Genomic DNA, 25,762 nt, shown 5'->3' on the forward strand with positions numbered 1-25,762 from the left:
TCCGGTCTGCTTAACGGGGTGGCTCTCCCATAGACACCAATACGATAGCAGCTTAGTTCATTGACTTCCATTGAACCAGAAAAGTGGGATGTATCACTTCCTCTTCCGTCTCTGGGGTCATGTCTAGAGAGCATACAGCTTATGTCAAATTTACGTTAAAAGTAGATTTTTTGGGACATTTTAGCTAATCCTAACCCTTTTCCTAACCTGATACGAAAAGTCAATTTCGACATAAGCTGTAAACCACCTAGTCAAAACTGAGAAAGAGAGGGTTGGTAAGCAAGAGAGAGCGAGACTGTGTAGGAGTAGTGTGCATGTGTGGAGAAGGAGAGGAAGCAGAAGACTATCCACAGTGAGGAACTCACCAGTTGTCATAGAGGGTACAGAAGAAACCCTGCATGCGCTCTAGATGAGTCTTATACACTGGAGAGTCATAGATGTCCAGGACTGGCTGTGTAAGGCCTACAGGTCAAGACAATAATCATGGAGGTTTATCAGCCTTCATAGGTGTATACTAAAAGCAGAATCAATGAGTTAGCAATGCCCATCTCAAGCTAATATATATACACACACTGCTCAAAAAAATAAAGGGAACACTTAAACAACACAATGTAACTCCAAGTCAATCACACTTCTGTGAAATCAAACTGTCCACTTAGGAAGCAACACTGATTGACAATACATTTCACATGCTGTTGTGCAAATGGAATAGACAACAGGTGGAAATTATAGGCAATTAGCAAGACACCCCCAATAAAGGAGTGGTTCGGCAGGTGGTGACCACAGACCACTTCTCAGTTCTTATGCTTCCTGGCTGATGTTTTGGTCACTTTTGAATGCTGGCAGTGCTTTCACTCTAGTGGTAACATGAGACGGAGTCTACAACCCACACAAGTGGCTCAGGTAGTGCAGCTCATCCAGGATGGCACATCAATGCGAGCTGTGGCAAGAAGGTTTGCTGTGTCTGTCAGCGTAGTGTCCAGAGCATGGAGGCGCTACCAGGAGACAGGCCAGTACATCAGGAGACGTGAAGGAGGCCGTAGGAGGGCAACAACCCAGCAGCAGGACCGCTACCTCCGCCTTTGTGCAAGGAGGAGCAGGAGAAGCACTGCCAGAGCCCTGCAAAATGACCTCCAGCAAACCACAAATGTGCATGTGTCTGCTCAAACAGTCAGAAACAGACTCCATGAGGGTGATATGAGGGCCCGACGTCCACAGGTGGGGGTTGTGCTTACAGCCCAACACCGTGCAAGACGTTTGGCATTTGCCCGAGAACACTAAGATTGGCAAATTCGCCACTGGCGCCCTGTGCTCTTCACAGATGAAAGCAGGTTCACACTGAGCACGTGACAGACGTGACAGAGTCTGGAGACGCCGTGGAGAACGTTCTGCTGCCTGCAACATCCTCCAGCATGACCGGTTTGGCGGTGGGTCAGTCATGGTGTGGGGTGGCATTTCTTTGGGGGGCCGCACAGCCCTCCATGTGCTCGCCAGAGGTAGCCTGACTGCCATTTGGTACCGAGATGAGATCCTCAGACCCCTTGTGAGACCATATGCTGGTGCGGTTGGCCCTGGGTTCCTCCTAATGCAAGACAATGCTAGACCTCATGTGGCTGGAGTGTGTCAGCAGTTCCTGCAAGAGGAAGGCATTGATGCTATGGACTGGCCCGCCCGTTCCCCAGACCTGAATCCAATTGTGCACATCTGGGACATCATGTCTCGCTCCATCCACCAACACCACGTTGCACCACAGACTGTCCAGGAGTTGGCGGATGCTTTAGTCCAGGTCTGGGAGGAGATCCCTCAGGAGACCATCCGCCACCTCATCAGGAGCATGCCCAGGCGTTGTAGGGAGGTCATACAGGCACGTGGAGGCCACACACACTACTGAGCCTCATTTTGACTTGTTTTAAGGACATTACGTCAAAGTTGGATCAGCCTGTAGTGTGGTTTTCCACTTTAATTTTGAGTGCGTCTCCAAATCCAGACCTCCATGGGTTGATAAATTGGATTTCCATTGATTATTTTTGTGTGATTTTGTTGTCAGCACATTCAACTATGTAAAGAAAAAAGTATTTAATAAGATTATTTCTTTCATTCAGATCTAGGATGTGTTGTTTAAGTGTTCCCTTTATTTTTTTGAGCAGTATATATATTTATTTTTTTATTCGAACATTCAGGCAAGTTAGCTGGCTAACTCATTGATCCTGCTATGTAGTATATCCCTCAGCGGTGAAATTATAACAGGTTAACACCACAGGTTACCAACTTGCGGTATAGAGTTTCTAAACCAGTACTGTGCAGAACCAGTGAATCAGTGTGGTTCCCCTTACCTAGAACCACCTTCCTCTCCACCTCGATCACCTCATAGGCCCTGGAGAACGTCTCACTCAGACGACACATGTTCTCCGGCAGGAACAGATTGTTGTGGGTTCTACAAAAGAGACATTATCATCCTCTTAATCATCACACACACAATCATCATGTCTCTGGACCTACGTATTGCCACAGTCAAACCCTGGATCTAGTTGTGACGTGGAATAAATATTGTGGATCTAAATGTTATTAGGTTTGAAATTGCAACAAAGAATCTGTTTAAACACCAAACAAGGATGATCAAAAGCCGTGCTATAAATTCTCAGACAACCCAAAGATTCCTAGATGCCCTTCCAGACTCCCTTCACCTACCCAAGGACGTCGGAGTACAAACATCAGTTAACCACCTGACCGAGGATCTACATTTAACCTTGCGTAATACCCCAAATGCAGTTGCACCTCTAAAAACAAAAAACATTTTTCACAAGTTAGCTCCCTGGTATTAGAGGTCAACCGATTATGATTTTTCAGCGCCGATACCGATTATTGGAGGAACAAAAAAGGCCGATGCCGATTAATTGGACGATTTTTTTATAACAATACTGAGTGAACACTTTTATTTTAACTTAATATAATACATAAATAAAATCTATTTAGTCTCAAATAAATAATGAAACATGTTCAATTTGGTTTAAATAATGCAAAAACACAGTGTTGGAGAAGAAAGTAAAAGTGCAATATGTGCCATGTAAAAAAGCTAACGTTTAAGTTCCTTGCTCAGAACCTGAGAACATATGAAAGCTGGTGGTTCAACATTCCCAGTTCTTCAATATTGCCAGTTAAGAAGTTTTAGATTGTAGTTATTATAGGAATTATGACGCGTCAACTATTTCTCTCTATACCATTTGTATTTCATATACCTTTGACTATTGGATGTTCTTATAGGTACGTCAGTATTGCCAGCCTAATCTCAGGAGTTGATAGGCTTGAAGTCATAAACAGAGCTGTGCTTCAAGCATTACTAAGAGCTGCTGGCAAACGCAGTAAAGTTTGAATGAATGCTTACGAGCCTGCTGCTGCCTACCACCGCTCAATCAGACTGCTCTATCAAATATCAAATCATAGACTTTATTATATTATAATTAACACAGAAATATGTGCCTTAGGTCATTAATATGGTCAAATCTGGAAACTATCATTTCGAAACCAAACGTTTATTCTTTCAGTGAAATACGGAACTGTTCCGTATTTTATTGAACGGGTGGCAACCCTACGTCTAAATATTGCTGTTACATTGCAAAACCTTCAATGTTATGTCATAATTATGTACAATTCTTGCAAATTAGTTCACAGTTCGCAACGAGCCAGGCGGCCCAAACTGCTGCATATACCCCGACTCTGCTTGCACTGAACGCAAGAGAAGTGACACAATTTCTCTAGTTAATATTTCCTGCTAACACAAATGTATTTTAGCTAAATATGCAGGTTTAAATAAATATATTTTAAGAAAGGTATTGATGAATATTTTAAGAAAGGTATTGATGCTTATGGTTAGGTACATTTGTGCAAAGACTGCTTTTTTCGGCAATGCGCTTTTGTTAAATCGTCACCCGTTTGGCGAAGTTGAAGTAGGCTGTGATTCGATGATAAATTAGCAGGCACCGCATTGATTATATGCAACGGAGGACAAGCTAGTTAACCTTGTAATATCAACCATGTGTAGTTAGTGATTATGTGAAGATTGATTGTTTATAAGACAAGTTTAAATGCTTGCTAGCAACTTACCTTGGCTCCTTGTAGCCACAAGGTCCTTTTGACGCTGCACTCGCATAACAGGTGGTCAGCCTGCCACGCAGTTTTCTCGTGCAATATAATCGGCATCCGAAAAGGCAGATTAACGATTGTTATGAAAACTTGAAAAATCGGCCCTAATTCAATCGGCCATGCCGATTAATCGGCCGACCTCTACCTGGTATACAGAAAATACCCGAGCCCTGAAGCAAACTTCCAGAAAATTGGAACGGAAATAGTCTTCCAACTTGCTTGGAAAGACAGCACCGTGCAATATCGAAGAGCCCTCACTGCTGTTCGATCGGCCTACTTTTCCAACCTGACATTTTTTATTGTTCTCCTATATATCTTTGATACTGTCGCAAAGCTAACTAAAAAGCAGCATTCCCCAAGTGAGGATGGCCTTCACTTCAGCAGCGATGAATTCAAAGATCATAATCATTAGAAATCAAATTACAGACGACTCTTTGAATCTGCGTATTTCTCCAAAACTCAGTTGTCCTTCTTCTGCACAGAATAGCCAAGCACTAGGATCAATGGAGACACCCAAAATATATATTTTTTTATCCTGCCTCTCCTGAAAAAGCCAAACCTTGATCCAGAAAATGTAAAAAAAATAAATGAATTGTCCTATATTGAACATCCAATTTCTTGAAAAAAAAAATGTAAAAGCTGCCTTCCTGAAGACAAATAATGTATACTCAAGGTTCCAGTCTGGTTTTAGACCCCATCATGGTACTGAGACTGCACTAGCGAAGGTGCATCTGTCCTCGTGCTCCTAGACCTTAGTGTCACTATTGACACCATCGATCAAACACATTCTTTTGGAGAGATTGGAAACCCCAATTGGTCTAGATAGACACGTTCTTGCCTGGTTTAGATCTTATCTGTCGGAAAGATATCAGTTCGTGTCTAGATGGTTTGCCGGGGGGACCAAATCGTAAGTTTCGGTGTTCAAGGTTCCATTTTAGGACCACTATTGTTTTCATTACACTACCTGTCAAAGGTTTTAGACCACCTACTCATTCAAGGGTTTCTTTATTTTGACCATTTTCTACATTGTGAAATAACACATATGGAATCATGTAGTAACCAACAACAAAAAAGTTTTCAACAAATCACATTTATATTTGAGATTCTTCAAAATTGCCACCCTTTGCCTTGACAGCTTTGCACACTCTTGGCATTCTTTCAACCAGCTTCATGTTTTAGTCACCTGGAATGAATTTCAATTAACAGGTGTGCATTCTTAAAAAGTTAATTTGTGTAATTTTTTCCCTTCTTAATGTGTTTGAACCAATCAGTTGTGTTGTGACAAGGTAGGGGAGTATACAGAAGATTATTTGGTAAAAGAACAGCTCAAATAAGCAAAGAGAAACAACAGTCCATCATTTCTTTAAGACATGAAGGTCAGTCAATACGGAATATTAAGAACTTTGAAAGGTTCTTCAAGTGCAGTAGCAAAAAGCATCAAGTGCTATGATGGAACTGGCTCTCATGAGGACCGCCACAGGAATGGACAACCCAGAGTTACCTCTGCTGCAGAGGATAAGTTCATTAGAGTTACCAGCCTCAGAAATTGCAGCACAAATAAATGCTTCAGAGTTCAAGTAACAGACATCTCAACATCAACTGTTCAGAGGCGACTGCGTGAATCAGACCTTCATGGTCGAATTGCTGCAAAGAAACCACTACTAAAAGGACACCAATAAGAAGAGACTTGCTTGGGACAAGAAACACGAGCAATGGACATTAAACCGGTGGAAATCTGTCTTTTGGTCTGGTCCAAATTTGATATTTTTGGTTCCAACCGCCGTGTCTTTGTGAGACGCGTGCAAGTGAACAGATGATCTCTGCATATGTTTATTTCCCACCGTAACGCATGGAGGAGGTGGTGTTATGGTGCTTTGTCGGTGACACTGTCTGTGATTTATTTAGAATTCAAGGCACACTTAACCAGCATGGCTACCACAGCATTCTGCAGTGATACGCCATCCCATCTAGTTTGGGCTTAGTGGGACTTAGTGTGTTTTTTAACAGGACAATGACCCAACACACCTCAAGGCAGTATAAAGGCTATTCGACCAAGAAGGACAGTGTGGAGTGCTGCATCAGATGACCTGGCCTCCACAATCCCCCAACCTCAACCAAATTGAGATGGTTTCGGATGAGTTGGACTGCATAGTGAAGGAAAAGCAGCCAACAAGTGCTCAGCATATTTGGGAACTCCTTCAAGAGTGCTGGAAAATCATTCCAGGTGAAACTGGTTGAGAGAATGCCAAGAGTGTGCAAAGCTGTCAAGGCAAAGGGTGGCTATTTGAAGAAGATCAAATATAAAATACATTTTGATTTGTTTAACACTTTTTTGGTTACTACATGATTCCATATGTTTTATTTCATAGTTTTGATATCTTCATTATTCTTCTACAGTGTAGGAAATAGTAAAAATAAAGAAAAACCCTTGATTGAGAAAGTGGTCTAAAACGTTTGACCAGTAGTGTATATACTCCTCCGCTTGGTGATGTATTCAGAAACACAAAACTTTCACTGCTATATGGATGGCACACAGCTGTACATTTCGATGAAACATGGTGAAGTCCTAAAATATACTACACTGGAAGTCTGCGTTTCAGAAATAAGGAAGTGGATGGAATCAAATGTTTTACTTTTAAACTCTGACAAAACAGAGATGCTAGTTCTAGGTCCCAAGAAACAAAGAAATCAGCTGTTTGATCTGACAATTCATCTTGATGGTTGTATAGTAGTCTCAAATAAAACTTTAGGACCTCTGCGTTACTCTGGACCGTGATCTCTTTTGACAAACATATCCAAAATATTTCATGAGTAGCCATTTCCCCCATCTTTGTAACATAGCAAAAATCCTAAACTTTTGGTCCAATAATTAAGCAGAAAAGTTCATCCATGCTTTTATCACTTCTAGATTAGACTACTGCAATGCTCTACTCTCCGGATACCCGGATAAAGCACTTAAACTTCAGTTAGTGCCAAATACGGCTGCTAGAATTTGGACTAGAACCACAAAATGTGCTTATATTACGCCAGTGCTAGCCTCTACACTGGCTTGCTGTTAAGGCTAAGGCTGATTAAAAGGTTTTATTGCGAACATAAAAAGGACTTGCTCCTACCCATCTCTCCGATTTGGTCCCACTGTACATACCTACAGTACCAGTCAAAAGTTGACACACCTACTCATTCCAAGGTTTTTCTTTATTTTTACTATTTTCTACATTGTAGAATAATAGTGAAGACATCAAAACTACAAAATAACACCTATGGAATCATGTAGTAACCAAAAAAAGTTTCAAACAAATCAAAATTGACATTCTTCAAAGTAGCCACCCTTTGCCTTGATGACAGCTTTGCTGGAAACCTGGATGGTGCCAGGTTTCCTCCAGATGTGACGCTTGGCATTCAGGCCAAAGAGTTCAATCTTGGTTTCATCAGACCAGAGAATCTTGTTTCTCATGGTCTGAGAGTCTTTAGGTAACTTTTGGCAAACTCCAAGAAGGCTGTCACGTGCCTTTTACTGAGGAGCGGCTTCTGTCTGTTCACTATACCAAAAAGGCCTGATTGTTGGAGTGCTGCAGAGATGGTTGTCCTTCTGGAAGGTTCTCCCATCTCCATAGAGAAACTATGGAGGTCTGTCAGAGTGACCAGCAGGTTCTTGGTCACCTCTCTGACCAAGGCCCTTCTCTCCCGATTGCTCAGTTTTGATGGGCGGCCAGCTCTAGGATGATTCTCAGTGGTTCCAAACTTCTTCCATTTAAGAATGATGGAGGCCACTGTGTTCTTGGGGACCATCAATGCTGCAGACATTTTTTGTTACCCTTCCCCAGATCTGTGCATTGACACAATCCTGTCTCGGAGCTCTACGGACAATTCCTTCGTCCTCATGGCTTGGTTTTTGCTCTGACATGCACTGTCAACTGTGGGACCTTATAGACAAGTGTGTGCCTTTCCAAATCATGTCCAATCAATTGAATTTACCACAGGTGGACTCCAATCAAGTTGTAGAAACATCAAGGTTGATCAATGGAAACAGGATGCACCTGTACTCAATTTTGATTCTTATAGCAAAGGGTCTTAATACTTATGTAAATAAGGTAGTTTTTTTTAAATACAATTTGCAAAAAATTCAAAAAATCTGTTTTCGCTTTGTCATTATGGAGGATAGTGTGTAAATTGATGAGAATAATTTTTTGATTCAATTTTAGAACAAGGCTGTAACGTAACAAAATGTTGTAAAAGGAAGGGGTCTGAATACTTTCCAAATGAACTGTATATCCTGCCTGGTTGGTCCTGTCCGTAGGTATCGTCGGACAGGCCCCCCTTCCCACCGTCTCAGCCTCCATTATCTACAGGTGGAGTCGGAAGTTCACATACACTTAGGTTTCTTGTTAACAAACTATAGTTTTGGCAAGTCGGTGAGGACATCCACTTTGTGCATGACAAGTAATTTTCCCAACAATTGTTTACAGACAGATTATTTCACTGTATCACAATTCCAGTGGGTCAGAAGTTTACATAGACTAAGTTGACTGTGCCTTTAAACAGCTTGGAAAATTCCAGAAAATGATGTCATGGCTTTACAAGCTTCTGATAGGCTAATTGACATGATTTGAGTCAATTGGAGGTGTACCTGTGGATGTATTTCAAGGCCTACCTTCAAACTAAGTGCCTCGTTGCTTGACATCATGGGAAAATCAAAAGAAATCAACCAAGACCTCATAAAAAACATTGTAGACCTCCACAAGTCTGGTACATCCTTGGGAGCAATTTCCAAACGCCTGAAGGTACCACGTTCATCTGTACAAACAGTAGTACGCAAGTATAAACACCATGGGACCACGCGGCCGGCATACCACTCAGGAAGGAGACGCGTTCTGTCTCTTCGAGATGAACGTACTTTGGTGCAAAAAGTGCAAATCAATCCCAGAACAGCAGCAAAGGACCTTGTGAAGTTACTGGAGGAAACAGGTACAAAATAATCTATATCCACAGTAAAACGAGTCCTACATCGACATAACCTGAAAGGTCGCTCAGCAAGGAAGAAGCCACTGCTCCAAAGTCACCATAAAAAAGCCAGACTACGGTTTGCAACTGCACATGGGGACGAAGATCGTACTTTTTGGAGAAATGTCCTCTGGTCTGATGAAACAAAAATAGAACTGTTTGGCCATAATGACCATCGTTATGTTTGGAGGAAAAAGGGGGAGGCTTGCAAGCCAAAGAACACCATCCCAACCGTGAAGCATGGCGGTGGCAGCATCATGTTGTGGGGGTGCTTTGCTGCAGGAGGGACTGGTGCACTTCACAAAATAGATGGCATCATGAGGGAGGAAAATTGCGTGGATATATTGAAGCAACATCTCAAGACATCAGTCAGGAAGTTAAAGCTTGGTCGCAAATGGGTCTTCCAAATGGACAATGACCCCAAGCATACTTCCAAAGTTGGGGAAAAATGGCTTAAGGACAACAAAGTCAAGGTATTGGAGTGGACATCACAAAGCCCTGACCTCAATCCTATAGAAAATTTGTGGGCAGAACTGAAAAAGTGTCCGTGAGCAAGGAGGCGTACAAACCTGACTGAGTTACACCAGCTCTGTCAGGAGGAATGGGCCAAAATTCACCCAACTTATTGTGGGAATCTTGTGGAAGGCTACCTGAAACATTTGACCCAAGTTAAGCAATTGAAAGACAATGCTACCAAATACTAATTGAGTGTATGTAAACTTCTGACCCACTGGGAATGTGAGGAAAGAAATAAAAGCTGAAATAAATAACTCTACTTTTATTCTGATATTTCATATCATATCAATATTTCATATTCTTAAAATAAAGTGGTGATCCTACCGGACCTAAGACAGAATTGTTTACTAGGATTAAATGTCAGGAATTGTGGAAAACTGAGTTTAAATGTATTTGGCTAAGGTGTATGTAAACTTCCGACATCAACTGTATGCTGCAACAGTCTACGCACCTTCGGGCTAGGATCAGTCTGTCCTATCTGGTGAAATTCTCCTGTCTTATCTGGTGTCCTGTGTGACTTAAGTATCCACCCTCTAATTCTCACATCTCTTTCACTCTTCCCTCCTGGAGGCCCTGAGCCCAAGGACCATGCCTCAGGACTACCTGGCCTGATGACTCCTGGCTGTCCCCGTCCCACCTGGTAGTGCTGATGCTCCAGTTTCCTGCGGCTATGGAACCCTGACCTGTTCACCGGACATGCTACCTTGTCCCAGACTTACTGTATTCCACCCTCTCTCCCTCCCTCCCACTTGCTGTCTCAACCTCTGAATGCTCTGCTATGAAAAGTCAACAGACATTAACTACTGAGGTGCTGACCTGCTGCACCCTCTACAACCACTGATTATTGTTTGACCCTGCTGGTCATCTATGAATGTTTGAACATCTTGAAGAACAATCTGGCCTTAAATCTCCACCCGACACAGCCAGAAGAAGACTGGCCACCCCTCAGAGCCTGATTCTTCTAAAGGTTTCTTCCTAAGTTCCTGCGTTTCTAGGCAGTTTTTCCTAGCCACTGTGCTTCTACATCGCTTGCTGTTTGGTGTTTTAGGCTGGGTTTCTGTATAAGCACATTGTGACATCTGCTGATGTAAAAAGGGCTTTATAAATACAGTTGATTGATTACCATCACAAACACCATCATCATCAAACATTATCATCAATCCAAACACATGCACACGCTGTCTTTATCTCCAACACCCCCACCCCCTCTACACATCCCCTTACCTGATGAGGGCAAGCAGGTTGGGCAGCAGGGCCAGGACCTGGGGGGTGCAGGGGTTTCTGTAGATTGGGGCTCCAGAAGGGGTGTAGCCCGCCACGAAGCCCCCCGCCTTAGCCTCCTCCAGGTCAGCCGGCCAGCGGGCCCTCTTCACCACCCCCAGGATGGTGTATACACAGAAACTCAACTGGAGGGAAGGAGGGCAGGGTGGGGGAGAGAAACAGGGAATAGGACACTTTCAATATACAGTAGTTGATGTTTTGGCAGGACTGGCAAGCCTGACGTCACATAGAAAGTTTTAGCACTTAGCCATGAACACATGCACGCGAACACACACACACACACACACACACACACACACACACACACACACACACACACACACACACACACACACACACACACACACACACACACACACATACCCGTGACCTGTTGATGCCTGTTGTGTAGTCTGTGCCTTCAGCCATCAGCTGATCAGCACCAACGAAGGCCAGGAACAAAGCAGGTTCCAACAGTACCCTGATACACACAGAGAGGACAACCATTTATATTATACATTGTGTGTGTGTATAGCATGTGTATGTACGCATGTTGTTTGCGCGTGTTATGAAAATCAAGTTGCTTGCTGAGTGAAAACCACTTCATAACACACGTGACCGCACTCCTTGACAACGTTCCAAAGGTTACCAATTGGATGGCTCCATCCGTGACATTTGCAGCTATGGAGTGAGCTTACGTTTTTAACTCTAGTACACACGCTCGTGGGAGGTAGGTAGCCTAGTGGTTAGAGCGTTGGGCCAGTAACTGAAAGGTTGCTAGATCGAATCCCCGAGCTGACAAGGTAAAAATCTGTCATTCTGCCTCTGAACAAGGCAGTTAACCCACTGTTCATAGGCCATCATTGTAAATAAGAATTTGTTCTTGACTGACTTCCCTAGTTAAACAATGGTTAAATAAAAAATAAATAAAAAGTGTCTGCAGTGAGTGTGTGTGTATACACAGTTCAGTGTGTATAGTGTGTGTGTGTGTACATACTGCCTCATCTCATCGGAGGTCCAGCGAGCGGCCACGGTGGCCATGAGCTCCTCCAGGAAGGCCTTCTGCTTGGTGTAGTCTTTGAACTGGTTACTGATGAGGACCAGAGCCTCTATCAGAGCACACTTCTCCATCTGGGTCAACAGGGCCTCGTTGGAGAACAGCTTCTTCACCTGATTATACAGTATGTCAAAACATGGCTGCAGAGAGAGAGAGAGAGATGTACATGATGAAAACACACACACTTATAACATGCAATAGATGTAAGTGATAGTGATGAAACACAGTTGACTATTTAAAGTATCGGTTCCTTTCTGCTGCACAGTGCTGGAGGAGCACAGTCCTCTAGGACTGGGAGGAACGTGACCACGGACACATACCAGAATGAACCATGGGTAATCTCGAGACATCTTGATGATGGAGGAGCAGGCGTGTCTTCTGACGTTCTTCACCGCACGCGTCCGTGGCGCCTGAAAATGACATCACAGATCAGATTGATGATTGGACCGAATACTTTGCCTCGGACACCTATTATTTTTTTTTTCAATCCCAAAGAACACATCTGTCATCCCTCCTAAGAATATTTAAGACGGCTCACCTTGCTCTCCTCTACCACCTCAAATGTGATGGAGGCAAACAGCTGGGAAAGAAAAAACAACAGTTAGACACCTTCCACATGAAGACGGAGACATTATAGATCGGTGTGTGTGTGTGTGTACACGTTTGGGTGTTCACCTTGTACAGGACCTGAGGCAGGAAGTGAGGTCGGTGTGTGACGAAGGGGAAGAGGGAGGAGAGGTTGGTGAGGACACAGGACAGGATGAGAGGGTCTTGGGTGTTGTAGTTCAACACTGCCTGTAGCAGCTCAATGCCCTGATCTACTGGCAACTTCTACAGAAAGGGCAGAGAAACACCAGAGTTAGGGGTTCGTCATCATCATTTCCTTTCATTACATTCATAACACCTGTTTATGTTCTTGAGCCATGGTTTTGTCTTTCGACAATACCTACAAGTAGTAGGGAACTCGACTGGCGGCGTTCACACGTTGACCATCTTTGGATAGCGTATCACCCTCTCTACCCCTCTAACTCTCTGCTGTGTGTATCCAATAGCATTCTGTTTTGGATAGCGTATCACCCTCTCTACCCCTCCAACTCTCTGCTGTGTGTATCCAATAGCATTCTGTTTTGGATAGCGTATCACCCTCTCTACCCCTCTAACTCTCTGCTGTGTGTATCCAATAGCATTCTGTTTTGCTTCCTCATACCTCAACCTCCACGTTCTTGAAGATCTGTCCCACAACACTCTCTGTGAAGAAGGTCATAGCATCCCACTGGACCGCTGACGGAGACAGGATAGAGCACAGCCCCTCAGCCATCTTAGCTGGAAAGGAGGAGGAGAGAGAAGACAGAGGAGGGAGGGAGAAAGACAGGAGGGAGGAGGAGGAAGGAGGAAGAGAGAGAGAAGACAGGAGGAGGAAGGGAGGAAGAGAGAGAGAAGACAGGAGGGAGGAGGAAGGGAGAAAGAAACAGGAGGGAGGAGGAGGAAGGAGGAAGAGAGAGAAGACAGAGGGAAGAAGATGGAGAGAGAAGACAGATGGAGGGAAAAAGGTGAGAAGACAAAGTCTATAGTTAATAACACTAATTATCTAATTAGTTAACAGGCACCACCAGTATCAATCCCTTTCAGAGAGTTATGAGAATTCATCTAAATGTCTGTGTTACGGGTGACCTAGAGTGAGAATTCATCTAAATGTGTGTTACGGGTGACCTAGAGTGAGAATTCATCTAAATGTGTGTGTTACTGGTGACCTAGAGTGAGAATTCATCTAAATGTGTGTTACGGGTGACCTAGAGTGAGAATTCATCTAAATGTGTGTTACTGGTGACCTAGAGTGAGAATTCATCTAAATGTGTGTGTTACTGGTGACCTAGAGTGAGAATTCATCTAAATGTGTGTGTTACTGGTGACCTAGAGTGAGAATTCATCTAAATGTGTGTGTTACTGGTGACCTAGAGTGAGAATTCATCTAAATGTGTGTGTTACTGGTGACCTAGAGTGAGAATTCATCTAAATGTGTGTGTTACTGGTGACCTAGAGTGAGAATTCATCTAAATGTGTGTGTTACTGGTGACCTAGAGTGAGAATTCATCTAAATGTCTGTGTTACGGGTGACCTAGAGTGAGAATTCATCTAAATGTGTGTGTTACGGGTGACCTAGAGTGAGAATACATCTAAATGTGTGTGTTACTGGTGACCTAGAGTGAGAATACATCTAAATGTGTGTGTTACTGGTGACCTAGAGTGAGAATTCATTTCATCCATATAAAGAAGCATTTCCTTTATAAGAACCTCAACTCTCCACTTCCTCTTGATACAGGTTAACTCTTGATTAGAGCAGTCAGCTCAGATGACCTAGAAATGTACTAATGGCCCGAGTCCACAGTCTCTCCAGTTATGAACCTACACCTACTCTTGTGGTAGTCTGACTGCTGTGGCTGGCAGCGTGTTAATCCCCCAGGGACTCCTCCAAGACGCTGTTTCATACTGACACATTTATCATCACACACACACGACCCCCCCTTCCCAGATCTTCAGTGTGAGCCACAGTCAAGAAGCAGGACGTACACCCAGTGGTCCCGATGTCAATGGGTGTACTGATCTGATACTGCAGCCACTCTGCTGCGATCTGGAAGCCCTCCAAGGGAACCACACGACACGCGTTCCGCACCGCCTCCCCCTGCTGCGCTCGGAACGCTGGAACACATCGGAACACGGACACAAGCATCAGGGTGGTGATCAGTAGGAACAAACTGGAGAGAACATTCTTTGATAGCAAATAAATAAATATATATTAAGATTGCATAAATCCAAGATATTCAAATAAAATAGGAGTGACATTGCTTACAGTTGAAGAAGGAGTTGAAGTCTTCATCACTGTCGAAGTCATGACGGGAGTACTCACAGCTGGGACTGTCGTTCCTGGAAGGGAAACCAGTCTAACAGGAGGAGCACGAGAACACAAAGTCATGGAATTAAAGAACCTACCTTCCCAAAGCATGTCAAGAAACAATATAAATATTGGAGAAGCTCAACCTTTTGGTGTAGTTGTCATTATTTATCATAGTTTGTGTGTAACTCAATGAGTCCTTTACTTGCTCATTTTTCTAATGAACATTTTGATACTTTAATGTGCACCTGCACAAAGTCTTAGCCGCACGAACGTTGTAGCCCGTCTCACCTTGACTAGGTTGGTCATGGTGGCTCTGAAGTACTTGATCATCATCTGGATGATGACAGGATCCTTGGAGAGAATCTCATGTCTGAACAGGGTTCCCCATGTGATCTGGGTGGAAGATCTTAGGAACTGGCGGGGAAAGAAAAGAAATACAGAGTAGAATAGATTTATCAGAAGAGATCAAAAAATGAAAGAATAAACCTGTCAACATTCAGTGCTCAAGGCCCAGAATTGACAAAGGGGGATATGGAGAAACAGCAGTATTAGCTAGCTGTAAGGGATTTGAATCAAGAGCCTGTGGCTGGTACTTTACTGTGACAGCAGGTAAGTCACCTGGCTGGTACTTTACTGTGACAGCAGGTAAGTCACCTGGCTGGTACTTTACTGTGACAGCAGGTAAGTCACCTGGCTGGTACTTTACTGTGACAGCAGGTAAGTCACCTGGCTGGTACTTTACTGTGACAGCAGGTAAGTCACCTGGCTGGTACTTTACTGTGACAGCAGGTAAGTCACCTGGCTGGTACTTTACTGTGACAGCAGGTAAGTCACCTGGCTGGTACTTTACTGTGACAGCAGGTAAGTCACCTGGCTGGTACTTTACTGTGACAGCAGGTAAGTCACCTGGCTGGTACTTTACTGTGACAGCAGGTAAGTCACCTGGCTGGTACTTTACTGTGACAGCAGGTAAGTCACCTGGCTGGTACTTTACTGTGACAGCAGGTAAGTCACCTGGCTGGTACTTTACTGTGACAGCAGGTAAGTCACCTGGCTGGTACTTTACTGTGACAGCAGGTAAGTCACCTGGCTGGTACTTTACTGTGACAGCAGGTAAGTCACCTGGCTGGTACTTTACTGTGACAGCAGGTAAGTCACCTGGCTGGTACTTTACTGTGACAGCAGGTAAGTCACCTGGCTGGTACTTTACTGTGACAGCAGGTAAGTCACCTGGCTGGTACTTTACTGTGACAGCAGGTAAGTCACCTGGCTGGTACTTTACTGTGACAGCAGGTAAGTCACCTGGCTGGTACTTTACTGTGACAGCAGGTAAGTCACCGGGCTGGTACTTTACTGTGACAGCAGGTAAGTCACCGGGCTGGTACTTTACTGTGACAGCAGGTAAGTCACCGGGCTGGTACTTTACTGTGACAGCAGGTAAGTCACCGGGCTGGTACTTTACTGTGACAGCAGGTAAGTCACCTGGCTGGTACTTTACTGTGACAGCAGGTAACCCACCTGGCTGGTACTTTACTGTGACAGCAGGTAACCCACCTGGCTGGTACTTTACTGTGACAGCAGGTAACCCACCTGGCTGGTACTTTACTGTAACAGTTGGTAACCCACCTGGCTGGTACTTTACTGTAACAGTTGGTAACCCACCTGGCTGGTACTTTACTGTAACAGTTGGTAACCCACCTGGCTGGTACTTTACTGTAACAGTTGGTAACCCACCTGGCTGGTACTTTACTGTAACAGTTGGTAACCCACCTGGCTGGTACTTTACAGTAACAGCTGGTAACCCACCTGGCTGGTACTTTACAGTAACAGCTGGTAACCCACCTGGCTGGTACTTTACAGTAACAGCAGGTAACCCACCTGGCTGGTACTTTACAGTGACAGCAGGTAACCCACCTGGCTGGTACTTTACAGTGACAGCAGGTAACCCACCTGGCTGGTACTTTACAGTGACAGCAGGTAACCCACCGGGCTGGTACTTTACTGTGACAGCAGGTAAGTCACCGGGCTGGTACTTTACTGTGACAGCAGGTAAGTCACCGGGCTGGTACTTTACTGTGACAGCAGGTAAGTCACCTGGCTGGTACTTTACTGTGACAGCAGGTAAGTCACCTGGCTGGTACTTTACTGTGACAGCAGGTAAGTCACCTGGCTGGTACTTTACTGTGACAGCAGGTAAGTCACCTGGCTGGTACTTTACTGTGACAGCAGGTAAGTCACCGGGCTGGTACTTTACTGTGACAGCAGGTAACCCACCTGGCTGGTACTTTACTGTGACAGCAGGTAACCCACCTGGCTGGTACTTTACTGTGACAGCAGGTAACCCATCTGGCTGGTACTTTACTGTGACAGCAGGTAAGTCACCTGGCTGGTACTTTACTGTAACAGCAGGTAAGTCACCTGGCTGGTACTTTACTGTAACAGCAGGTAAGTCACCTGGCTGGTACTTTACTGTAACAGCAGGTAAGTCACCTGGCTGGTACTTTACTGTAACAGCAGGTAACCCACCTGGCTGGTACTTTACTGTAACAGTTGGTAACCCACCTGGCTGGTACTTTACTGTAACAGTTGGTAACCCACCTGGCTGGTACTTTACTGTAACAGTTGGTAACCCACCTGGCTGGTACTTTACTGTAACAGTTGGTAACCCACCTGGCTGGTACTTTACTGTAACAGCTGGTAACCCACCTGGCTGGTACTTTACTGTAACAGCTGGTAACCCACCTGGCTGGTACTTTACAGTAACAGCTGGTAACCCACCTGGCTGGTACTTTACAGTAACAGCAGGTAACCCACCTGGCTGGTACTTTACAGTGACAGCAGGTAACCCACCTGGCTGGTACTTTACAGTGACAGCAGGTAACCCACCTGGCTGGTACTTTACAGTGACAGCAGGTAACCCACCTGGCTGGTACTTTACAGTGACAGCAGGTAAGTCACCGGGCTGGTACTTTACTGTGACAGCAGGTAAGTCACCTGGCTGGTACTTTACTGTGACAGCAGGTAACCCACCTGGCTGGTACTTTACTGTAACAGCAGGTAAGTCACCTGGCTGGTACTTTACTGTAACAGCAGGTAAGTCACCTGGCTGGTACTTTACTGTAACAGCAGGTAAGTCACCTGGCTGGTACTTTACTGTAACAGCAGGTAAGTCACCTGGCTGGTACTTTACTGTAACAGCAGGTAAGTCACCTGGCTGGTACTTTACTGTAACAGCAGGTAACCCACCTGGCTGGTACTTTACTGTAACAGCAGGTAACCCACCTGGCTGGTACTTTACTGTAACAGCAGGTAACCCACCTGGCTGGTACTTTACTGTAACAGTTGGTAACCCACCTGGCTGGTACTTTACAGTAACAGCTGGTAACCCAACTGGCTGGTACTTTACAGTAACAGCAGGTAACCCACCTGGCTGGTACTTTACAGTAACAGCAGGTAACCCACCTGGCTGGTACTTTACAGTGACAGCAGGTAACCCACCTGGCTGGTACTTTACAGTGACAGCAGGTAACCCACCTGGCTGGTACTTTACAGTGACAGCAGGTAACCCACCTGGCTGGTACTTTACAGTGACAGCAGGTAACCCACCTGGCTGGTACTTTACAGTGACAGCAGGTAACCCACCTGGCTGGTACTTTACTGTAATAGTTGGTAACCCACCTGGCTTGGGTGAGTGGTGAAGGCCAGGAATGCTTCTGTGTACTTGCTGAGGTTTGCAGGTACATCTACCTCCACATCTGAACCCTGCATTAGAAACACATAAAGACAAAGGACAGAATCATCAAGTACTATATAGAAAATACACACGTAAAACAATATAGTAAATAGATGATGGTAATCAAAGACAGTACAGAGACTCACCACTAAGAAGCAGAGTTGGCTGCCAAGGGAACACAGGACCTGACAAAGCCTCTTCAGGAAGATGTAGTGTCTCTCCACCACTGGCCTGGGGGTGGAGGGGTCAAATCAAAACTTGATTTAAACACAGCACACTTCACAGAAAGAAAGAAAAAGAACAGGCCGTATGAGCGCCAATGCTAATGGTGAATATCAACCCTGTTCTAGAGCAAAAAAAAAGGTAAGACTGCTGGGCAGGCACTCTGACGTTGAACACCAACATGTGTAGGCTACTCACTGTGTCGGAGAGGATTTGTTGCATGTTGCTGCTCCATCTGCAGACCTGTAGCCACAAACCAATGAGAATGAGAAGCCAGAACGAGCTAGAAATGCTTCTGTGTAAAGCCTTATGGGTGATGAGGGGAATGGTACTCACTGTGCTGCAGACAAGATGTAGTGCATGGCGACATCATCAAACAGCACCATGAGCGGTTTCCTGTCCTCCAGCTTCCCCTGCGGAGACACCAGGCACATTGTTTTGTATTTTTATTTCACCAGGTAGGCCAGTTGAGAACAAGTTCTCATTTACAACTGCGACCTGACCAAGATAAAGCAAAGCAGTGCGACACAAACAACAACAAGAGTTACACATGGAATAAACAAGCGTACAGTCAATGACACAATAGAAAAAAATAAAGTCTATATACAGTGTGTGCAAATGGCGTGAGGAGGTAAGGAAATAAATAGGCCATAGTAGCGAAGTAATTACAATTTAGCAAATTAACACTGGAGTGATAGATGAGCAGATGATGATGTGCGAGTATAAATACTGGTGTTGCAAAGAGCAGAAAAGTAAATAAAAACAATATGGGGATGAGGTAGGTAGATTGGATGGGCTATTTACAGATGGGCTATGAACAGCCGCAGCGATTGGTTAGATGCTCAGATAGCTGATGTTTAAAGTTAGTGAGGGAAATATAAGTCTCCAGCTTCAGTGATTTTTGCAATTTGTTCCAGTCATTGGCAGCAGAGAACTGGAAGAAAAGGCAGCCAAAGGAGGTGTTGGCTTTGGGGATGACCAGTGAGATATACCTGCTGGAACGTGTGCTACGGGTGGGTGTTGTTATCGTGACCAGTGAGCTGAGATAAGGCGGGGCTTTACCTAGCATAGACTTATAGATAACCTGGAGCCTGTGGGTCTGGCGATGAATATGAAACGAGGGCCAGCCAACGAGAGCATACAGGTCGAAGTGGTGGGTAGTGTATGGGGCTTTGGTGACAAAACAGATGGCACTGTGATAGACTGCATCCAGTTTGTTGAGTAGAGTGTTGGAGGCTATTTTGTAAATGACATCACCGAAGTCGAGGATAGGTAGGATAGTCAGTTTTACGAGGGTATGTTTGGCAGCATGAGTGAAGGAGGCTTTGTTGCGAAATAGGAAGCCGATTCTAGATTTAATATTGTTTAATGTGAGTCTGGAAGGAGAGTTTACAGTCTAGCCAGACACCTAGGTATTTGTAGATGTCCACATATTCTAAGTCAGAACCGTCCAGAGTAGTGATGCTGGGCGGGTGGATGCGGGCAGCGAACGGTTGAAAAGCATGCATTTGGTTTTACTAGCGTTTAAGAGCAGTTGGAGGCCACGGAAGCAGTGTTGTATGGCATTGAAGCTTGTTTGGAGATTAGTTAGCACAGTGTCCAAAGAAGGGCCAGACGTATGCAGAATGGTGTCGTCTGCATAGAGGTGGATCAGAGAATCACCAGCAGCAAGAGCGACATCATTGATATATACAGAGAAAAGAGTCGGCCCGAGAATTTAACCCTGTGGCACCCCCATAGAGACTGCCAGAGGTCCGGACAATAGGCCCTCCACTGAACTCTGTCTGAGAAGTAGTTGGTGAACCAAGCGAGGCAGTCATTTGAAAAACCAAGGCTGTTGAGTCTGCCGATAAGAATACGGTGATTGACAGAGTCGAAAGCCTTGGCCAGGTCGATGAAGACAGCTGCACAGTACTGTCTTTAAGACGTTAACCTGTTGGGGCAAGGGGGCAGTATTTTCACGGCCGGATAAAAAAACGTACCCGATTTAAACTGGTTACTACTCTTGCCCAGAAACGAGAATATGCATATTATTAGTAGATTTGGATAGAAAACACTGTAAAGTTTCTAAAACTGTTTGAATGGTGTCTGTGAGTATAACAGAACTCATATGGCAGGCAAAAACCTGAGAAAATTCCAAGCAGGAATTGGCCTGTCTGAGAATTTGTCGTTCTTCTTTCTAGTCCCTTTCGAAACTACAGTATCCGTGGGGTTACGTAGCACTTTCTAAGGCTTCCATTGGCTCTCTAAAGCCTTCAGAAAGTGGATTGAGGCGTCTCCTGTCTCTGGGCAGAGTATAGGAGCTCAGTTTGTCAGTGGTCTGCCTGGTGACAAAGAGATTGGATATGCACATTCACGCGACCAGGCTGTTTTTTCTTTTCCTCTTTGAATGAATACACTATTGTCCGGTTGGAATATTATCGCTATTTTATGAGAAAAATACCATAAAAATTTATTTTAAACAGCGTTTGACATGCTTCTAAGTACGGTAATGGAACATTTTAAAAAAATTGTCTCGATATGCGCTCGCGCGTTACCCTTTGGATAGTGACCTGAACGCACGAACAAAACGGAGGTATTTGGACATACCTATGGATGATTTGGAACAAAAACAACATTTCTTGTGGAAGTAGCAGTCCTGGGAGAGCATTCTGACGAAGAACAGCAAAGGTAATACAATATTTCTAATACTAATTCTGAGTTTAGTGTGCCTCGAACTTGGCGGGTGTCAAAATAGCTAGCCGTGATGGCTGAGCTATGTACTCAGAATATTACAAAATGTGCTTTCGCCGAAAAGCTATTTTAAAATCTGACATAGCGATTGCATGAAGGAGTTCTGCATCTATAATTCTTAAAATAATTGTTATGTATTTTGTCAATGTTTATGATGAGTAATTTAGTAAATTCACCGGAAGTTTTTGGTGGGAATGCATGTTCTGAACATAACACACCAATGTAAAAAGCTGTTTTTGGATATAAATATGAACTTGATTGAACAAAACATACATGTATTGTATAACATAATGTCCTACGAGTGTCATCTGATGAAGATTAAAGGTTAGTGCTTCATTTAGCTGTGTTTTGGGTTTTTGTGACATATATGCTTGCTTGGAAAATGGCTGTGTGATTATTTTGGGGTATGTACTCTCCTTACATAATCTAATGTTTTGCTTTCGCTGTAAAGCCTTTTTGAAATCGGACAATGTGGTTAGATTAACAAGAGTCTTATCTTTAAAATGGTGTAAAATAGTCGTATGTTTGAAAAATTGAAATAATTGCATTTTTGAGGTTTTTGTATTTCGCGCCACGCTGTTCCACTGGCTGTTCAATAGAGTGGGACGGTCACGTCCCACTTGCCCAGAGAGGTTAAGATGACACAGCAGTTTTCACAGCCCTGTGACGTACCTGACTAGTCCTGGCCATTCAGTAGCTGTAGACCTCCATTTCACATTCCAACATATATATTTTTTATTTACTTAACTAGGCAAGTCATTTAAGAAAAAATTATTATTTACAATGACGGCCTACCCCGGCTAAACCCGGACGATGCTGGGCGCCGCCCTATGGGACTCCCAATCACGGCCGGATGTGATACAGCCTGGAATCGAACCAGGGACTGTAAAGATGCCTCTAGCACTGAGATGCAGTGTCTTAGATCGCAGCACCACTCGGGAGCCGTGAACAAATATCTGGTCCTGTCCTAAAAAGGGGTGTGCCTGCAGTAAGGGGTGTGTCTGAACATAAAGGGGCCTGTCAGGTCCTACAGAGCCTGTCTCCATTAAGGGGAGTGTCTAGTACTGTGTACTAACCTTGCGGCTGATGGCAATGAGCAGGCACTCGGCAGCCTCCAGCTGCAGCTCTGTCTCACTGAGCAGCAGACACAGCATCTCCAGCAGGCGACAGTTGTCATTGGTGAGGTGGGCCAGGGCCACCCAGTCTATGTAGCCTGCCAGGGTGTTCAGAGCAGCCACGCCTACACGACAGTGGGCCTTAGCCTAACCGGGGGGGGGGGGGGGAGAGACAAGGGGGGGGAGAGGAGGAAGGAAGGAGTAGGGAGGGGAGAGAGTGGGTAGGGGCAGAACAGAGAAGTCTCCTTAGCTGGGGGTCTAAATGTAAATATAATACATTAGAATATATAGTAGTACATCTAAAACACTCCTTCCTACCTGCAATTCTTGGCCTGGTATTTTTTTCTGGAAGATACACAAAAAGGTAGAACATATCAATAAAAGAGTTGAAAAATACTGCCGCAAAAAAATATACACCATGAGACAGACAGGTATAACCAGTGTCTGTTTACCAATTTGCGGTACTCGTCGACGTGGAGCTGCAGGATGGTGAGCAGGAAGCTAAAGATGCTATCCATGTTCTGGGTGAGGGTCTGCTGGATGTCCCTGCGGCGCTGGGCGGGCAGGGTCTGGAAGGTGATCACATCCTCCGCTAGCCGCAGCAGGATCATCATCACCAGCTCTGTCTGGGCCTCCTGGGTCCGGGGAGGGAATGAGGGAGGAAGAGGGAGTTGGCATTAATCTGATCGCAACAACTTTATTTGTATACTGTAATGTACTCTCCAATTGAATCCATTGATGTTTTGAGCCCTGAAAGTTGCTCCGGGGGGCCCTTGGCACCCCGCCAACATAACAACCTAGGGGAAACACTGAAATGGAAAGTGCTAACTCACCCCTATGCTGGTCAGTGCCTCCATCTCCTTGAGCATGTCAGGCCAGTGCTGAGGCCATTCTCTCTTGATCATCTCCACTATGATCCGTGCGAGAACGTCCTTGATGTGACTCTCCTCCTCCAGGATAGGATAGGTGCCCTGCAGAGAGAGGCAGTGTGCCAGTCAGGGAACGGACTAGTGTCAGCATATTCATTAACGTACACCTAACAGATCACGCAACAATGCGGAATTTGTTGGTTTATTTATACTTTTGTTTTGAACTATATTTGCTATTCGGTGGACAGACCACCATTAATTCCCTTCATCATCTTGTCTGCCACATACCTTTTCTAGAAAAATAGAGAAAGAGGGTGTTTATCACCCAGACGACTTACAGATGACAACAGCCCCATGGCACAGTTCTTCAGCTGGACTTTCTCCTGCTGTGGCATGTTGTTCCATCTGAACCTATTCTCAACATAAAGAAAAACAAGGTTTTGGGGAACACATTGGCAGCACGTGTCCAGTCCACATGTGTAGGGGAATATCTTGATGACAATGATGGAGTGGCTGGTAGTCTAGCAGTTAAGGGCATTGGGCCAGTAACCGAAAGGGCACTGGTTCAAATCCCTGAGCTGACTAGAAAAAAATATGTTGATGTGCCCTTGAGCAAGGCACTTAACCCTAATTGCTCCTGTAAGTCGCTCTGGATAAGCATGTCTGCTAAATGACTGAAATGTAAATGTGCAGAACTGAATCATAATGACAAATATACTCATGAACTCACTTGATGACGTGCTCCAGTATCTGTAGACCAAAGTGCCTCACCACTGCTGTTTGGGCTTTATCTGCTAACTGTAGCCCACATGGGACACAGAATGGACACTTCTCTTTGAATTCTTCACAAAACTGAAGAGAAAAAGAGACACGATGGACAAGTTAATAATATGCGCTCATTCAATTAGCTACCTTGCGGTAGTCAGCTAGAACAAACTCATTCACATTAATGACGTTTGAAACATCAAAACGGGGAACTTGCAATGATATCAGTCATTGTTATGGTGTTTATGGATCTTTACAAAGAAGTGACTTAGGAGGAGTCGAAGATTGCTACTGTAGCTAGTAAGTAGCTGCTGGCAATCAAGCAAGACGCTCTCAAAACACTGAATAACTCAAGTTTATTCAACGCAATCAATATATCTAGGCTAAATTCTTGGCATAAGTGATATTGCATTCAGTTTGAGTGCATCAGTCATCAGTAATGGTTCTGCACAGATATCTAGGTTGCTACCGGTGTGCAATGAATGAAATCTGCAGCTGGCAACGTGATGGGCATGGCATGTTAGCCATCTGACGTTAGCTAGCTAGTTAGCTAGCAAGCTACGCCCATTGATTAATCCATGCAATAGACATGGTAAAATGCCACGATCGACTTATATAGTGCTAAGTTATAACTAGCTAGCTATGTATGTATTTATATAACACAGCCCATTCTCAGTCAAGTAACCACATCGCAACTGGGAAAGCTAGCTAGCTGGCGCCTTACCAGCTAACGTTAGCTAACTAGCATCTAGCCATCAAGATACCTTTAGGGCCTCCAGACGATATATTTGGCTAGATTCCGCGTCCATCATCACGTTAACAGCTTTGATGAGGTGATCACACATTTCAGACACTGGTTCACCCATGACTTTGAGTAGCGTCTTCAGAAAGTGAGATGAATGCTAACGGTACTTCACTTTGCAAAACACCTGCAGAATGGGTAAACTGCACGCGCTTCGATAATTCACAGCATGTACACATGCACAACGTGCTGCGCATGAACGTTCCACAAAATAGGTGTGGAGTTTTGGGACTTGTAGTTTTCTTGGCTGAGGGTGGGATTCCAGAGCACAGAGTGACAAATGTCACTGTGTGTGATAAAAAAAATACACATGCAAATACTTAATTTAATTGAAATGATTGTGTCAGCACAAAGAAAATGCCTTAATTTGGTATTTTGAAATGTGACTTTTAGGCCAGCCTCCATTCCCACCAGCCTTCCTTTATCTGGCCCGAGACACAGGTATCAAATCAAATCACATTATATTTGTCACATGTGCCGAATATAACAGGTGTAGGTAGACCTTACCGTGAAATGCTTACTTACAAGCTCTTAACCAACAATGCAGTTCAAGAAATAGAATTAAGAAAATATTTACTAAATAAACTACAGTTAAAAAAAAAAGTTTAAAAAAGTTATTGACTGTTTGTTTAATTTGATTTGGTCTACCACACCAC

General features: G+C 44.3%; 1 protein-coding gene across 1 annotated transcript in view; it reads right to left on the reverse strand.

Annotated features, from left to right (window-relative positions):
• Positions 1-25,312, reverse strand: part of LOC106589781 (exportin-5) — a 38,318-nt gene extending 13,006 nt beyond the window's left edge. The window contains exons 1-23 of the mRNA XM_045710454.2: positions 25,069-25,312; positions 24,270-24,391; positions 23,878-23,950; positions 23,504-23,641; positions 23,123-23,305; positions 22,989-23,015; positions 22,632-22,817; positions 19,159-19,235; positions 19,021-19,065; positions 18,747-18,831; positions 18,546-18,629; positions 15,156-15,281; positions 14,823-14,913; positions 14,543-14,671; positions 13,182-13,297; positions 12,650-12,805; positions 12,513-12,554; positions 12,295-12,384; positions 11,915-12,114; positions 11,302-11,398; positions 10,882-11,063; positions 2,334-2,434; positions 366-462 (exon numbers count right to left, since the gene is read on the reverse strand). Of these exons, the coding sequence (XP_045566410.1) occupies positions 366-462; positions 2,334-2,434; positions 10,882-11,063; positions 11,302-11,398; positions 11,915-12,114; positions 12,295-12,384; positions 12,513-12,554; positions 12,650-12,805; positions 13,182-13,297; positions 14,543-14,671; positions 14,823-14,913; positions 15,156-15,281; positions 18,546-18,629; positions 18,747-18,831; positions 19,021-19,065; positions 19,159-19,235; positions 22,632-22,817; positions 22,989-23,015; positions 23,123-23,305; positions 23,504-23,641; positions 23,878-23,950; positions 24,270-24,391; positions 25,069-25,170 (2,549 nt within the window). The 5' untranslated portion in view covers positions 25,171-25,312. The remainder of the gene's footprint in view (positions 1-365; positions 463-2,333; positions 2,435-10,881; positions 11,064-11,301; positions 11,399-11,914; positions 12,115-12,294; positions 12,385-12,512; positions 12,555-12,649; positions 12,806-13,181; positions 13,298-14,542; positions 14,672-14,822; positions 14,914-15,155; positions 15,282-18,545; positions 18,630-18,746; positions 18,832-19,020; positions 19,066-19,158; positions 19,236-22,631; positions 22,818-22,988; positions 23,016-23,122; positions 23,306-23,503; positions 23,642-23,877; positions 23,951-24,269; positions 24,392-25,068) is intronic.
• Between the last annotated feature and the right edge of the window lie 450 nt (positions 25,313-25,762).

This window comes from Salmo salar, chromosome 28 (genome assembly GCF_965601325.2).
Source record: "Salmo salar chromosome 28, fSalSal1, whole genome shotgun sequence".
Classification (NCBI taxonomy): domain Eukaryota; kingdom Metazoa; phylum Chordata; class Actinopteri; order Salmoniformes; family Salmonidae; genus Salmo; species Salmo salar.